At 41.0% G+C, this 18,187-nt stretch overlaps 1 protein-coding gene across 2 annotated transcripts in view; it reads right to left on the bottom strand.

Annotated features, from left to right (window-relative positions):
* PTPN4 (protein tyrosine phosphatase non-receptor type 4) overlaps positions 1-17,946 on the bottom strand; it is a 103,775-nt gene extending 85,829 nt beyond the window's left edge. Inside the window, exon 1 of one of the 2 annotated variants that reach the window (XM_041404377.1) lies at positions 17,748-17,946. Coding sequence is in view for 1 of the 2 variants with exons in the window: in XM_041404359.1 (XP_041260293.1) it covers positions 16,853-16,865 (13 nt within the window). In the remaining variant the exon portion in view is untranslated. Of the gene's footprint in view, positions 1-16,852; positions 16,965-17,747 lie in introns of those variants that run through there. The other variant, XM_041404359.1, reaches the window with a different exon arrangement.
* Positions 17,947-18,187: the final 241 nt, after the last annotated feature.

The raw sequence follows: 18,187 nt of genomic DNA, 5'->3' as shown, positions 1-18,187 counted from the left end.
TTAAACTTAAACATATCTAACTCAAATAGCTTATCAGTCTAAACCTCACTGTAATTATTTTATGGGTACGTACAAATGACAGTACAGGTTTAACTAATGATTAACTAATTTAACTAATGATGTCCACACAAATGATTCAAATAGGAGGTTTTCAACCTATCCTGAGGGCAACAGGCTCCACCTCCTGTGCACACTGAGAAATGGAGGCTTTCTATTGATGCTGTTATTGACCACTTATTCTAAGAAAGAGATAATAAACAAGGAGCTTTGGAAAATATAAGGGGGAGAAGCAGAGGTTAAGGAAAAAAGCAGCAGAGATCAGGATTTCTAGAAGTAGAATGTGACAATATCACAGACAACTAGACTTTACTCTGACAAACTCTTTATTTTGACATAACCTGGCAGTGTTAGCTAACACAGCATCCCTGACCCACTCCTGAGTCTGGCCTCTTGCTTCCAGCCTTGCATCATCCTCTCCCTACTGCTGACATAGCCATTTGTACAGCCATATGGTAAACCAGAGTGGGGAAATAAGAAGCAACACTATTTTGGCAAAATTATTCTTCAGTCAGACCAATTCCCCAATATGACTCACTATGCAGCGGCAAAAGCACTACAGCAGCACAAGGAGGGCAGCAGGTGGCCATGAAGAGAGGAAGGCTTCCTTCATGGTCAAAACAAGGAAAAGAGTAAAGGCATTACCATCCAGCCAAATAAATATCATTCACTCATCCATTTTGTTAAAAGCCTTTTCAAGAAAATAACAAAAGGGTGGAAAATGTTGAAAAGGTGAGGAAAATTTGAAGATAAATTCAAAACTGAAGCTTTCAACTGTGCATTTCTGGAATCTGGGGAAGAACACAACCAGATAAAATGGAGTGAAAGCTAGAATCATCAGTGGGATTTTTTTTTTTTTTTTAATTATGAAGCTAAAGTAAGCATTTCATGTGATGAAAATACCTAAGAAAGTGAGCAAATTAAAAAGGAATTAAGAATGATGACAAATTGAATGGAAGGAGATGAAGGTGCAAAACCAGAGGAGCAATCATAGAAAAAGACAACAGAATATTCTTCCTTGAAGCACTGGAGACCAGAAATTTCATGTATTCCCCACCATTTCCATAGCTACTTAGGGACTACCACAATAAAAGTACGACTTTATTAAAAAAACAAAGCACACATCAAACCTGTTAATTTCCATACGTCAGTGCTGAAATAATGCCTTTCTTTTTATGTTTCTCCAAATCATCTTTTATACATATACCTGAAACTGTTGCATCATTTCCCTACTTATCTGCTACAGACCTCCCTTAAAATTTCCTGCCTTATTTAGGTCCCTTTCACCACAGAACACACAAGGACTTGCATACAATACAGCAAACAATGACAATGAAGAATCATTGGGAAGAAACAAGTGGCATGTGATTTGTTTTGTGGTGTCTGAATCACTAATTTGTATTTTGTTTCAGGAGGTGCCAGGGGAAAGATTAAGACTATAGTGTTAATGCAGACAATTCTGAAAAGGTCAAGTTCCCCAAGACATGATGAAAATTCAGTGATAAAATGCAGTCACAGACATAACATGACAGAGGTGATGGAGATTGACAGTAAGCTACTCTAAAGGGCTCCCTGTACTGTTTCATCTGAAGGTGGTGCAACGTCTGACGTATCAAACAAAATGGAATGGTAGTTACCAATGCAGACACCAGAGAAATTTTATTGAAGCTGCACTTAACTAGGAAAAGAAACTGAACAGAATACACCCTGAAGTGCTAAATCTGACCTAAACCCCTATTTTTGTTTGTGAATTAAGAGGTCTTCAAAAGTACAATGTGGCTTAATACAATCCATAATGAGCAGCAAGACTCACCATACTGTGTCTGTACTGGTAAAAGACTTGCACAGAACCCGGTATTTGCTGCACTTTCTATCTTCAAATTTATATACTCAGTAGGCGTACAAAAAAAAAAATATCTCCTTTTATCCAATGATCTCAGAGTTTTACTGGGAAACTATTTCTCATTTATAAAGGAATAGAACAAGATGCAGAAAACCAAGTAATTTGCCTGTCATTACACAGTGAGTCAGTGGCAGCAGCCCACACTGGTCATACATCTCTTGCTGTTCTTATCAGGTACTGGCATTAGAATAAGGCCTTTTATAATAGCTACATCCATATGTATCAACAACATGATCCTCACCATTTCAAATTTATGCTCGTTCTTTCTTTTGCTCAGAAAATGAACACTAAAATTATACAATGCACTCTATTTAAAAGATAACACATTAGTGCCTTCTTTTTTCAGCCCAGTATTTCTTTGACTGAAAGATACCAGAAATGCTTTTGTGTTTGGGTTTACAATGAACATTTTGAAATAGTTAAAAATTCTACAGAATAAAAGTTACAGCTATGAGCAGCTACATGTTAAAACCACAAACCTAGGAATGTATTTATAATCAGTTGCATGTGGCTACATCAAGGAAGGTTCTCTGTATACAGGACACGAGTCTGATACGTCTCCACGTTATTCATCACTGTCAGCATTACCGAGTTCCGGATCTTTTATCTGATCCAAGAGTGCACTCCCATTCTTATCTGCAGCACGTGCTGTGCCAGCCCTTTTGATGCAAAATTTTTCTCCCTGTGGTATGAAGTGACTAGTGCATGAGGGGTGGGGGGAGAATGACGATGACAGTACAAATGAACAAGGAACAGTAACACATAAACAAAAGATGAATTGTTAGAAAAAAGGTTAATTTATGCAACTCAAAGAAAAAAAATCTCCTCTAGTTAACAAGTAATTCTTAAAACCCACAGAACTTGGCATCAATTCTATGATCCCTTTAGCATATCATCTTTGGCACTCAACCACAGGAAAGATTGGATTTTATCTTCATCAATGACTTTGGCAGACCTTTCCAAAAAGGAAGACTGTTGTAATTGGTGCTAATACATTTTCCTACAACTAGTGTCTGCAGCAGAACTTTCACTTAAGTTTCTTACTGCGCACTCAGTTTTACCATTTGCCAGAATACTGATGGAGTCTAGACTTTTAATTCACATTTTTTCTTATCCTGCACACATCCAAGTCCAAATAGATAAACTCACATTGGAAATAATGATTGCCACTTTTGCCAATGAAAAACAAAGAATGCCGTTCTGATGTATGGAAATACAGAGGTTGTGCTATGAAGAGTTTCATGGCAGTGCATCCAACATAACTGGCTTACGGCTTTCAGCTCAGGCAGCAGAGGGTGGGTAGGCAAGGCCAAGGTGATTATGTAGCTGCTTGATACATCTTCTCCCACCTGAAAATGCCATGTAACTGTACAGGGACAGACTCCAAAGACCTGTTGTGGATAAAACAGAAAACCACCAGCAGCTGAAGGAAGAGAGAAAGCAGGATCTGCTCCTTCCTTTCCTAATGACAGTAATCTGTCATTACTGGCTCTTTCAAACAGATATTTAAATGTAGCATCATGGATCTTGAGCCCCTGTGTGATTGTTTCTGCTGCACCATGCCAATCAAAAACCTATCAATCCACAGCAGCCATGAGCACACACCCCTGTCGCACCCTGGTGATGCAAGATCATGACACGTACAGAGATGGTGGCACTGGACTTACAAAGGCAAAGGCAGTTGGATGAAACAAGCTCCCTCCAGGAATGCTGCAGGCTCCCACAGGCGTGCGGAGCAGCCCCACCTGTACACATGCTCTTAAGCTTCTGATGTACGAACGCAACTCTTCAGTTGCCAGTGAATGTATACATTCCCTTGAACAGCCAAAGTATGCATAACATTTAGAATAATTCTATTTTTTAAATGCACGTTGGAATCTGCATAGCCATAGATAATCTTGGTTCACAGGATCCGCAGTGCTCAAGGGATGTATCACTGCTATAGTCAACAGCAGGCAATACAACAGTGAGAAGAGCAGAGGGGACATGGGCTTAACTATGCATGGCTAAGCTAACATCTTCTGGAAAGTGACTACCTGGCATCAGTGTAGGTCTTGGAACAGTAATTGCTACAGAAGAAAAATATTTATACACAGTAGCTAATGTTTTATTGGGCATAGGGAAAGGAGAAGGAATATCCCTATATATATTTTAGGTGTGCTTGTCTATTACACAGCTTAGTTAGCTACAGGTTACAAACTGAAAGATGATTTTCAGAGAGCAATGTTTTCTTTCTAAAACAGAGACTGACATTGAAATAATATTTTAAATTTACTTTCCATAACATAAGTTGTAAGTGCTTAGGAGTCCAAGTCAAGGAGTAGAAGTTTTTACTTATCATATGACATGAATTAATTTCTTACTTGTTCAAATATTATGCTCCATACATATTGATATTTCCTGCTTCCCTGTATTTTTATACATAAGATATTTAAGATGTGTAAAAAGAATCCACAAAGTCTTTTTCCTCAAGAAATAAAAATAAAAAGGCTTCCTCCAGAAGACCAAGGCAAGTGGCTTCAGATGTTCAGCTTTCAATCCAGAATAATAAAAGAAAACAACTTTCTGAAAACATAAATGTCCCTCAAGTCTGGACAATTTCTTTACTCTCTCAAGCAGGCACAATTCACTACAAAAATACCGGAATTGCATACAAGGTGGTTATATAGCAATTCTGCTGAAAAGGCTCTTAGAAGGTAAGTGGGAAGGAAAGAGAATATTTTTAGTAGGTCATAAGATACAAACATAAACCAGCTATGTCATGCTGTTGCAGAGAGGGAATTCCTCATATGAGGATACGGAGTCAGGCGCGCAGCCCACGGGACACATGAAGGTCCTCTCTCATGATTCTCAGTATTGCAAAACCTCAAATGGATTTGGTTTTAAGCTTCCTAAACCAGATGCAGGTTACTTCATACAATACTGCAGAAATTGAATGTATTACAGCTTTCAAGTACTTTGAAACACAATTTTTATCCACATACAGCTGATAGAATGCTTACTAAGACATTCAATGTTATATCAATCAGATATTAGATTCAGTTCTTTTATTATGGTAAGGAGGAGTGCAACACACTCACAGACCCTGCCCTAGCAGAAGAAAGCACTTCTGGAAAACGGGTGACAAGTACTAAACAAGTAAAGTGGTCAGGGAAGGGTTTAGTTCAAATTTAAGACCGTATTTTTGTCCCTGAGATAAATTTTTAACTACCTGTTCCATAAACAACGTATATACTTGTATATACTTTGAAACAACGTTCAATAAAAGGGATTACCTGACAGTGGGGAGCTATGAAACACACGATGATGTATCAAACAATAACTTCTTTCTTGCTCCATACCAATACTATATTTTATTATATCCATGTTTCAGATTTTCTGATACCTACTTGCATGAGCTGGATAGATTGCTGCTTTCCAAGTCTTCTCCATCTCCTACCACTTGTGCTGTTTTCTGTTTTTTCCACTTATATTTCTTCTTCTTGCATTCAAAACAAATTACAAACATTGGATACAAAATGTATCAAAATATTTCTGATATATTTGAGGTTGGCTGTCTAAGAACAACAGTGCCAAAGAAATTGATAATACCCACAAATATTTGACCCATGTCAAATAAAACATGAGGTATTGGGTTTGTCTTGCTTACTGTCATGAACTGTTTTTCATAAAGAAACAGAACACAGATAAACCTAAAAATACAGTGATGCTCACTTTTAAACAAATCTAATATTATTTTTTATCCTTTAGGAGAACCAAGGTTCCCTAACTAAACTATTTTTAGATGCCCTTGATTATTTCTTCCAGCTTATAAATTCGTTACATTCAAAGCACCTAGAAGAACAGAGGAAGGGCAAGAGTGTGTTTTAGGAAAAAAGAAAAAGTCATGTTTAATAAACTTTAAACATTAGGCTTACAAATTGTGCCAGCAACATTCCATTATCTTGTTTCGATAAATGCTGAACAGCCTAGGAAATTAAAAGAAGCTTCATGTTGCAGTGACAAAATTAAGATAGGTTTTGGTGTACCTATCAGTCAGTTGAAATGCAGACATTAACATACTAACTTTGTGGAGCCTTGAATGACAAAAGTGTCAAGATGAAAGCAGCTGACTCGAATGCAATCTGAATTAGAAGTGGAAAATGAAATGGGGAAGAACTTTGAGGAACCAACAGAAGCTCTAATTTCACTTTATTGTTTGTTTTTTTCAAGGTAACACCATGACAGGATTTAAATCCTAAATGCATTTAATTCCAAATGACAACACTGAACACCAATGGCACTGCAGCTATGATATTGTTTTGCTCCTCACCACACTCTACCTTGCCTCTCTTTCCCCTCATCACCAGAAGAACACTTCTCAGGGTGCAGTGTAAGTTTCATCTGAGGAGTCTTTCCACTCCAGGTGTTAGGATAGGGAAGGACTAGAGACAGGCCATGCTTCCCCACATCTCCACTGAGCTGAAATGTTTCTCAAGGGCCAAAACATGCACCTGCTCATGCAGCAAGGCAGGTGACTATGGGTCTGGGAGGGAACTGTGGGTCTGCATCTCAAGGTGACTGGACCGGTGGCAGCAAGTCTCAGCATCAGCTGGTTCTCAAGATGAAATTCCACAAAGAAGTCGCAACAGTGAAAAGTAAAACTAGAACACAGAAAAATCCATTAATCTGAGTATTCTGCTGACAACCAGAACAAAACTCTTCCCTTGTAGATGTGCTCCCCGCCCCAGGTGGTAACACTGTACCATCACCTGATGGGAACTGCACGAGCTGCCCAAAAGCAACACCACTCCAAGGGCTCATTTATAAGGCAGTAAAGCATTACTGAACACAGAGTGCTGCATTTCACATCACATCGTCTTTAGACTACTTCAAAAGACAAACACCAATTTCTAAAGCTTCTGGTGTGCTCAAACCACCTCCCTGAAGATAATCTCACTTCCTAGAACCCACCTAAAAACTTCAGGAACCTTTCCAGATGACATGGCCTGAAGTGTAATATGAACACTAAAGGCTGGAAGCAGCTCCAGCATAACCCTGCATGATCACAGACTGGTCACTTCTGTGACTGTTAGCATCAGAAAATTCAGTGTTTTGGAGGAGAAGATACGCTTTACACTGCATGAGTTGAACAGATGAAAACTAACCAAACAACTCCCTCTTTGAAGACTATTTTTACATTTTCATCACAATATAAGAACAGGAGATTATGCCTAACATTTGGTTGATCTCTGAGGAAAAATCTACCAGTGAATATTTCACTAACAACCTCAGCACAGAGTGCAACATGCAAAATAACATGAACAGAGCTTGAGAGAAAAGATAAAAATTACACTGTTTTGGAATGCCAAATGTAAATACATCATTTTCAAATGAAACTGTCAAACATCTTGTTGTGGTGGTAAAAACCAAATCACTATGCAAAATGATAATACAAGAAAAGTCAATTGTATGTTTCTAATAATAAATGCTCTTGTGGCTTTTGAAGTCACAAAAAAACTCTTGGCTGAATTGAAGCATTGATTTCTGTAGTTATTTATGTGCAGTTCCTATTAGAATTCTATTGAATTCCTTGAATGGTGAATGGAAGTGCTTTTGAAAACACACACAAAAACTGTTAAACAAGGGACACAATAAATGGAGAGCGTCGTGTTGCCAAAAAGTTTCAAAAAGTCAACAGAACATTTCAACATTTTTTGAAGTGCAAGCATGTATGACATGGTTTGACAGAAAATAAGTCTAATACAAAAACAATATTCAAAATACATTTCCCCATCACTCCTGAAAAGGAAGCATAAACACTGGTATTTGCTTCTCATACATTATTTCTAAATGACTTGCAATACTTTTGAAATATAATCTATAGTAAAACATAGTTTTATTTTACAGAATTTTAAAATGTAATCACTCCATCTTTTTGTCCACTATACACCCAGTATGATGACATTTTACTTACTATGCATACAGATATATCCAGAGTGTATATTATGTTAATTATGATAAGAAAATAAGGATATTTACATAATGCCAAAAGAAAAGGTTTCACTGTGGGCTTTTCTGAGTTCCTAACAAGAGACATTTAAGTCTTGAAAGCAGATTTTTAGAATGTAGTTTTCTGTTTACAGCAGAAAAATAATAACATTAATAAGTTTATCTTCAGAACTTCTGTATCAGCCTATTTTTATTTTAATAGAAACCAATGAGAATTTGTTTTCTCATTGAAAGTAATGAGCACTTCTAAAATAATCTTACCACAGAGTGCTCTTCAACAACTTAAGTAGTATCTTATTTTGAAGCAATTTAAAATTATTACTATTAAAGCATTACTCAATACACATTAATTTTTTTTCTATTTTTCCTAATTACTTACGGCACACTCATTCTGCTGAACTATGACAACTTCTTTGAATCTGCAGTTATACATCTTTGTCCCTAGCATGATGACATAATTTGCATGCACCACTACTATCCGATGAGGGATGGATCTCTGGTCATACAACACATCCCAGCTTATTGTACACGACTGCTGGAGCACACAGAGTTATCATGGCACACCACAACACAAAATATATTCAAATGAATATTAAAGACTTCGGTGGAAAAAGGCTTTTGCAGATACCAGAGCAGCTACACAATCATTTCCCACAACAGTTAGAATGAATCTGTTTGTCTGGCAGACAAAGGAAAAAAATACTGTAAAGAGTGGACTGGAAAATGCTTACATCAATGTAACTTAGGAACAGAAAACAGATTTGACAAAGTAGCTTTACTGGCAACAAGTTCTATTCAAAGGTGGCTGAACATGAGCTGAAGTTTCAGATGTTAATCAGGTTTCTCTTTCAAGCTACTCTCTCACATACATTTCATTAGTATAATTTCTACAAAGCACTTTTATTTCTGTTTTCTCAGGACTGTGTATGTGCTTCCAATGCCAAAGAAGTTATTATCTACATCACCCTTATTCAGAGAAGGATGCTTTTTATGAAAATCCTGCAGAAAGTATCCAGCATTAATGAGCTCCCATATAGCTTTCCTATAAAAGGAGGGAGAACATATGTAACTGGGGAGGGGACAGCACCATGATCATTAAAAGAAGGCAATGCTTCTGCTGCTAACTACAACCGAGTCTTTTAATTGCTCACTTCAGTTTTATTAAATAGCTTACAGCTATCTAGAGAATTTCTAATCTTGCATTTAATTAATCTCAAGAATGAAGTTCTCCTGCAGGAATTTCCTCTTGGAGAACTTTTTGTCAGATGTTCATTTGCAATCTATTTTCTAGTCCTCTACTGAGGAATTCTGTTCTAAGTGTAACTGTATGCATACATCCTTAGTGATTACTCACACCTCATTTTCTTACTGTACATCTCTCAGTCTTTCAAATGGCATGTTTTTGAAAACAGTGATATTTTAATTAATATCTTTATGATGTCTGTTATTCAATTCTATATTATTTACTTAACTATTGCAAAGTTTGAACATCACCTAGAGTTTCTGCAGGCATGGGGATTGTGGAAAGTCAGAAACAAGTTTACCAAAAGAACCCAGGGAACATCCACCACAGTGCATCGCTCCCCAGGCAAACACTCACACGGTCACTTCCCCAAACAGATCCAGGAACTGTAAAACAGAATACTCAAATCTATACTATGAGAAAGGGGAAGAGACAGTATCACCAATACCTTCAGTTTCTTAAGTAATAGCAAACCTCTTAGGTGAAGGTGCCTAAAAAATTCTAACCACATTACACCACCCTGGAAAGCAAAGCAAAAATAACATTTTCCCAACAACAAACTCCAAAATTATTTCCTTAGTCCAAATCTGAATATGTAAGGCCACTTCCAGCCTGAGTAATTTACAAATCTGACTTAGATGCTATATTTTAATATACCATACAATGAAAGGAGAAGCCAAATATTAATTAGGGAAGGGTTAAGAAAGGTAAGAAGCTTTTGCCACCATTAACGTTCTGTCCCTCCTCACCTAGCTGCATGTATAGCAAACTTGAGAAGAGGTGACAGAACCACAACTAGCAGCAACTGCATCAACCCTAAGAACTGAAGAACCTGAATCAGTCGTCTCACTTAAGCCCACAGGAAACAAATAAGAAAAAAAAATAAAAAATTTCAAATCACTTGGAGCTAAGACCCCACAATGTAACCATCTGGTGTGTTTGTTCCATTGTAATACAACTCTGCATTTCAGTTTCTCCCTCCTGTGGCATTGTGGGCCGAGGTTATTTCAGCACAAACTTCACAACAGGTCATGAGATTTGTGGACAATTAAAAAAAAAAAGTATTTACCTCTCCTTTTCATTATGTTTCCAAAATCCTACACACTTTAAAATTATTGCAGGGCAGCTGTCCTTCTCCTCGTTCCCTTTTCTATCCTGACTTAGACAAAGATGATACACCCATTCAGTTTTAGAGGCAGACACATTTCAGTCTTTCAAAACCTTCTTTTCATAAATATTACATCCTTCCAAATATTAAAGAGATCTGCTCCATGAAAGCAGGTGCACTTGGATGAGCTAACAGGATGCACTGTCTCCTTACACAGTCAACACACAAGCCTAAAACACAGTAAGTGAGGAATTACTTGTAGATAAGGATTCCCATCCATAGCCTCATTTGCACTCAAGTACTAAAAACAGACTGTGGCATCAATCCTAACAGCAGCCTGCCTCCCAAAAAAAAGACAAGAGCCTCTTCCAAGGGAAGTCTTAACAGCAGCTCACAGTTTGGAGGTTACAGGCCACAGATTTAAAACTCAAACGCCAAGTTCCATAAAATTCCATTTTTAAGTCAAACAAATTGATACACACCCCTTCTCCAAAAGTAAAGAGTTTCTAAATAGGGACACTCCATAAACTCAGAAAAACATTTTAAGAGCAGTACTGAGGCTCCATGCAGTTTTGAGCCAATGCAAAACTGGCATATGCAGTGCACACACACAATTCGTATGGGAAAAAACAACTTACAATGCAACACATCACTGGACATCAGCATTGGTCATCTTTAACCCTATTTACACATCAAAAGACAAAAATATGTCTCACTTTTTCAGATGGCACTACAAGCTCGTTGCTTGCATCAAGACAGACAAATGCAAAGTGACATATGTAAATTTTAACTCTCTCCAAAGCCAATTTTTCATGGGAAGACTGCAGGTTTTTCCCCAAAAACATCTCTGAATTCACTGACAAGGCTAACAGAAACAAAACAAACCCAGTTTATTATGTGATCTTGCTCATAAACTGTCATTTTTAAAAAAACAAAAGCATTTAATCAAAGCTGTAAAATCTGAGAAGCATTTTTTTTTGGTACCAAGAGAAATACATTACATTTTGGATTACTTTTTATTCATATCAGTTATCAGAGCTTTAATTACAATTAACATGTTTTGCAACTTCATGGCCTAGGAAAATATAAGGGAAAGCACCACCAAGAAATTCTCTCTTGGCCCAGACAAAAAACTGTGCTAAGTTGGAATTTCAGAGAGCATCAGTAGCAATAACTGTTCTTCCACTGACTGGTGTGTTTTCCAGGTGCTCTTACTGACCATGTGGTAATTTCTCTACCTAAAGGACAGGAATTAACAACATTTCCAGTCCTATTCAAGCCTGAACCAAGTATGAAGTTACTTCAGCACTGTACCTCTGTTGGCACATACAAGAGAGCACAAGTTCTAGTGTGCCACACTTGAATTTCTCCTTTGAAAAAGACAGTTTTGCAGTGTTATCAAATCCATTTGCTGGACTCTTTTGCAAACACCACCTTCCACTGTAACCAGAAAACACAGCAATCCTGCTTGTTAACCTCCTCCAAGACAAAGTATGCCAGCACATCTCCGAGACAAAGGAGCCACAGCAGGCTCTTTTACCAGCTGCTGCACGGACAGCGATCTGCTGCACACACAGTTTCAATTTCTGGTTTTAAACCTGACAGAAAAAAAGCAAACAGCTTAACTAACAATGGCTTTCCCATCTAAGAAAACACCACTTACGTAACTTTCATTGCACTCAATAACTGACACAAGTTTCAAAGCACTACTGATATAATTTGGTTCTCATTTCTGTCTTTTGCAGCAGACACAAAACATACCTTGGAGGTTTGGTTGGTTGGGTGGGTTTTCGGGAGGGTGGGTGATTTGTAGGTCAGAGAGATGCTGGTACACAAATGCAAAAAACTGGCCAAAGGACTCAGGAAAAGCTAAAATACACTCAACTGTCTTTAAAGTTAATGTCCTTTTGGAGACAAAATGAGGATCATGTGCTTAATCCAAGCACACTTAACAGCACAAAACCAAACCAATTAAAATTGTTATTCCTAGCAAACACCAGAAAAGAGCTAACATTTATTTTTTTTTCAATTAGCTTATTAATAAAACTATCAAACAAAATAGCAAAATCACATAGAAATCAATACCTTCAGACTTAAACTGATGTTTCCCAAGAAAAAGGACCAGTCAGAACAAGGTTTTCACTAGCAGATATTTAGCAATTTTAAGTCCAAAACCCAGGTTAATAAGAGAACTGAATACATCCTCCTTAAATATAACCTACACCATTCTAATTTTAAAAAATTAAAAATTGCAAGTATGAAAATGTTCCTCTCTAGCAGCACTACATTTGATTGCCATTTGAAGATCTGGACTTTTGGTCATGCAGAATAATTCAGTTATTATTCTCTAATCTAGTTACCCTGAAAAAGATAGGAAAATAGAAAGGCAATGTAAAAATGCACATGCCATAAGAAGTGGATTGTCTTCTTCCTCATCAATCTTGGGGTCAGACTGAAAACTGTCAAGTGGCAATGAAGAGCTCACTTCACACTCCAATCACTGAAAATATTTCCCAGAGCATTCTTTACAGATCATAAATACTCACAATTAAAAGACTGTTTATTTTTAAATGGATATTAGCCATTTCCCCCTTCCTCATGCACTGTAGAGATGGCAGTGTCTCATAAACCACACAAACAGAATTGCATTTATCATCCAATAGTCACAGTAAACTTGTCCAAGAGTAATTGCAGTGTGAGACAAAGTAGGGTGCCAAGAGAGGCCTAATTGCATCACCCTACCAAGTCTTTGTTTGAAGGTGCATAAGCTGAGAAAGGAGAAGCTGGTTCAATTCTCACATTTCAAAGAGAAATTCATCAAGTTATGTTTGTCTGATCTACTGAGAATCTCTGTGACTACCAGCTGTAACGTTCTGTGGCAGGTACTGGGACACTGCATACAAGCAGCACAGACTTCAGTGTGCTGTTAACCAGATTCTTTTAACCTACACATCTGGACACTGAATTCTGGTATGTCAGCACATCAATAAAACTTCTGTGAACCATTTAACTGCTATAAACTTGAAGTAATTTATCTTGTAAGTGGCAAACAGCAGTAGTTTTCTAATTCTAGAATTCTTCAAAATAAAGATGGAGATTTTGAATATGTACCTGCATACATAAAACTATAATAATTATATGTGTGTATATATATACATATACACTTAAAAGGAACTCCAAAATTTTAGAAATTAAAGGTTTTTAAAAGCCTAGAGAAAATTGTTTTTGTGCTACTTCAGTGGATTACAAGTCCTGAAGGAAAAACAGCCTCTGTTCCCAAACAAGCATATATGAACAGCTGGTCCACACAGCAAAGCCCTGCTGTTGTACTACCAGCCCACTGCTGAGCTCCTGGGGTTTTGTCTCCTGCTCGGGCCATTCTCCCCTCGCTTTGCTCTTCCACCTTCAGAGTTCCTTCTTTCCTCCACGAACAATTCCATATTATATACATACACAAACCATTTTTACAGTTATTTAGGTTGGAGGACATTAATACCCATGAGAATTTTGTCTGAGCATTTAATGAAAAGTGACAGCACCAGAGAGTGAAAGTGTTGTATTAAAAAAAAAAAAAAAAAAAAAAAAAAAAAAAAAAAAAAAAAAAAAAAAAAAAAAAGAAAACAGCACAGTCAACCATCTGCTGAAAGATTCTCGTTTGACCATTTTTTAATTGGTGAGAATGGAAGTGAGGTGACACAGAAACAGGATGTGAAGGCATGGGATTCATATGATCTTGCACCAAATTTAAACCCAAACTGGGGGAGGGGAGGAGGAAGGCACAATCATGATGAATCCCTAAGAAGACAAACCACAGAAATGTACTATTTATCAGTTTAGGGAAGATAGCCTAACATTGTGATTCCAACACCACAAAAAGCCATGCATATGTCTACTGCTTGTTTTAATTAAAGTTTTGACCAGCTGAAAAGTTAGAACACAATATTCAATCCACTGTAATTTTAAGAAGACATTTACCCAACCCACTGACTACATCCAAAGCCTAAATTGCCCCAAGCAAGCTGTTCTTTTTCCCACATACAGGGGACCTGATGGCTGACCCATCCTGGCCACCTTCCCTCCAGTGTCACCTCCCCTCAGTTCCCAGTGCACATCCCACTTCCTAGATGGGCACACAAACCAAGGCACAGAACTCCCATGTACACTCAACAAATCCTTATAAAGTTAGAACCATAAATAATGGCCCAGTGACATGGAGCCCCCAGATGCTGCTCGGGACCTTTCAGCAGCGCTGTTACAATACGAAAGCAATCTTTTGGAAGTCCCTTCATCCCCAGTAATCATGTCACACACTATTGCACGAGGCTGCCAGCCCCGGAGCTCTGCATGCCCACAAGCCCCTGTGACATCACACAAACGCAACCAAACATCCACACACAGCAAATGCCCACACAAACCAGGCCTGATGTCTACTGAAGCAGTGCTGGAGCTCAAGTTCCTGCAGCAACTTCTGTGCAGGTGGATCCATCTGCCCAAAGAGGGGCCACGGCAGGATCTGAGCCAAAATGATGTACCCTGAGTATTAACTTACCATGTATTTTAAATACGCTAATGGCAGTGACATGTAAATAGTACCACATGAACCCTGCTCATTAACAGAGAGCTCATCCACTCCAGAGCCACTAGCACTACTTCTAAGATCATAGGATTTTGGGTTTTATTCATGTTTTAAAAATATGGCTGCTAATAATTAATTCTAGTCACGGAAAAACAGTATTGGCTGAACTTTCCTGCTAATATGGTGTAAGTGTACCCAACCCTGAAAGTATTTTTAGCAAGGGTGTTCAATCAATACTGTTATGTACAACCTAAATTAGACATTAACAGGACATGAGAATTGTAAAGCATGGCAGCAAACAATACATTCCATGAACAATTTTGCTGAACAAGAAGTAACCATCAAAGTAAACTCTAAACAGCTAAACCTGATTCCAAACAAATTTAACTGCAAACACAAGGAAGACATACTGAAAGGTAAAATTACTTAATACACTTCTACTGGTGAGGAAAACGCATTTGTATTTCAATGTTTAATCTGACTTTGAAAAACTAAAATTAAAAACACACACATCATCTAAAAATACAAAGAAACGGTAATGACAACAAAATTAGCAAAAAAAAAAATTGGACCAATGGTACATTTCTGAGTTTATAAAGTATAAACTTGCCTGGGAAAGATATTGACACACACGTACATATTTGTAAGCTTATCACCCAGAATCATATTTTATCAACACGGTGCAAGCCATGCCAATATGTAAAAACAACTTTTTAGGTCAGTGAAGCAAGAAATCCATTGTCAAGAAAATGGCATCCATAAGATTACAATACTGAATATATTATGTTCAAGCAACGAACTGGAAAACTTTCCTACAATATACATATCTAATAAAAAATGGGTTTATAAATTCTAATGTAACTCGTTCCTGTATCCTTGCAATGCACATTTACAATGTGACCAGCACACAATGTCTGCAGGCGTGTGAACACCTCGGTGGCTCCCAACATCACAAAGCACTTATTTGCCAAAACAAACAGGCAAACGTGCACTCACAAAACCCCCTTACCACTGAACTCTTGAGTTTAGCTCAGGGCAAGAGAAATGCCCCGTGGGTTAGCAAATGTACGTGCACACCGCAGTCTAACAATTATTCTTCAGCTGAGATCCATTAGCACTTCTGTAATACACAGGTCACACAAATATTTTCTATCTCACAGTTCAAAAAACTGTAACAGCTTGGCCACACCGAAGTCCTGGATGGGTGTAATTAACAGCATAAAGTTCGTTCACGTGTATTTTACATCTGAACGATGTCTACCGTTCCAACAGACCAGAGGTGGGAACATCTCACGTACACTGGCAGCTATCTAGTTTTAGCTACTAGATCTTGGAGATTTTTGAAAGGAAAAAGACGTTATGCCTCTTCCAGCCGGCGCTGCAACAGCATGCACGAGTTAACCCATCACCAGGTACACGAAAAGCCTCTGTCGCATATAGACACAGCGATTATACAAGCCTTCTGCTCGAGGGAGACACTAAAAATGTACCAGAGGAATGCAACGACAGCACTCAAATCTATTTTCCCTGCCCATAACCAGGGCAACGCGCACATGTGCCTAGAAAGCACAGGATCGCAAAGTTTTTCATTAAACACGCTAAAATAAAAATCCTTTTCAGGCGTTCGGCGGAGTTCACTGCATTTTAGAGACCCCGACCTGCCCCCGCAGCTCGTTCCCCTCGAGGCTATTTACGTCCCCCCCTCTCCAGCTCCACACAGCCCCCACACCCCCCTCGCCAGAGGGGAGCCGGCTCTCCTGTTTTTCGGAGGGGGGAAGCGGAGGGAGCGCACACACACACACGCCCCCCTCCCAAAAGGGCTCAGGGCACAGTCGCTCTCCGCCCGCGGCGACCTGAGCGCGAAGTTGCGGGAGGGGGAGCGGGGAGGGGGGGGTTACAGCACAGAGACGCGGCTCGCAGCACCCCTCGTCCCCCCAAGCCCGGAGCCCCGAGCGCGCCGGCGGCCGCCTTTACCTTCATGTAACATCCACGTCCTGGTTCCAGATGGAGCGGGGAGCGCGGAGGGAAGAGGCGCGGGGGCTGCGCGCTCGCGCCGCTGCCGCCCCGCGCGACCCCCAACCCGCCTCCGCGGGCGCGCGCGCGGGTACGCGCGCCGCAGCCGCTCGGGCGCTCGCGGCGCCCGCACTCCCCGCGGGATCGGGATCGGGATCGAGAGCGGAGGCGCCGCTCGCCGCCCCCCCTCAGTCTTCCCGCAGCGCCCGCCCGAGCCGCAGCCTCGGGAGCAGCGACAGCAGCCGCCCCGCGCCCCGCCGCAGCGGCGAGCGCCGCATCGTACTGCAGCGACTGGGCCGAGGGAGGCGGGGGAGGAGAGGGAAAAAGAGCCGGGGGAGAAGAGGACGGAGTAGCCCCGGGGGGAAGGCGGAGGACACCCCCACCCTCCGGCCTCTCCTTCCCCCCTTTCCTCACAGCGACCGGCCGGCCGGAGGGGCCGCACGGGCCGGGGCTGTCCCTCACGGGGCGCGGCACTGCCTCGCAGGGAGCGACGGCTGCCCCGCACGCAGCCCCGGCCGGGAGGCTAAGGGGACCGGGGGGAGGTGGAGCACCGGGGCGCTGCGGAGGCGCCTTCCCTGGCGGCGAGCGAGCGAGTGCCCGTGGGGGAGGAGGGGGGAGGACCTGCAGCCTCCTCCCCTCATCGCCGCCCTCCTGCCCGCCTCACGCGGGCAGCATAGCAACCAACATGGCGGCTGCGCAGTCACCCGCCGGAGAGCGGGAGGCGGCCCCCGAGAGCTCGCGAGAGCCGATGGGAGGGCGGGCGCTGTGCTCTCCTTTCTATTGGTCCGTCATGTGTCCGTGAAAGGGAGGGGGCAGGACCGGGTGTGCAACTGGCGGTTTGATTGGCTGGGCTTACCATGGCTGAAGGGGGCGGTGAGCACTGATTGGTCAGCTGAGCCGTCACTCGCGCCGGTAGCGGCGCGCTGGGGCGGGCGGCTCTCAGCGGCGCTCGCTGCCTCGGTTCGGTTCCTGCCGCTGTCCCCCCGGGACGGGGTCCCGCTGAGGGGGCTGTGCCTGTGGGAGCCGCAGGCTGCCCTTCCGACCCGCTCCGCCCCGTTCCGAGGGAAAAATGAGCCGCGGTGCAGCAGTGGGGGTGTCTTAATGTCGTAACCCTCCGTCTTGGTCACATGGCCGCCCAGCCTCACCCTGCAAATGTCCCAGAGGGTCATTACTGCCGTAGGTCCTTGCCGGAGCTTTCCAGAGTATGAGGTGTATTGTGCCTCCTGGCCACGTAAAGATTTTCATATGTGGCCCATGGGAAGCTTTGCGTTCAAAGACGTGGTTTAACACAAACCG

This window comes from Onychostruthus taczanowskii, unplaced genomic scaffold, assembly GCF_017590055.1.
Source record: "Onychostruthus taczanowskii isolate IOZ18803 unplaced genomic scaffold, ASM1759005v1 scaffold10, whole genome shotgun sequence".
NCBI lineage: Eukaryota > Metazoa > Chordata > Aves > Passeriformes > Passeridae > Onychostruthus > Onychostruthus taczanowskii.
The sequence above is the reverse complement of the archived record's forward strand: the minus strand, read 5'-3'. Positions and strand labels throughout refer to the sequence as shown.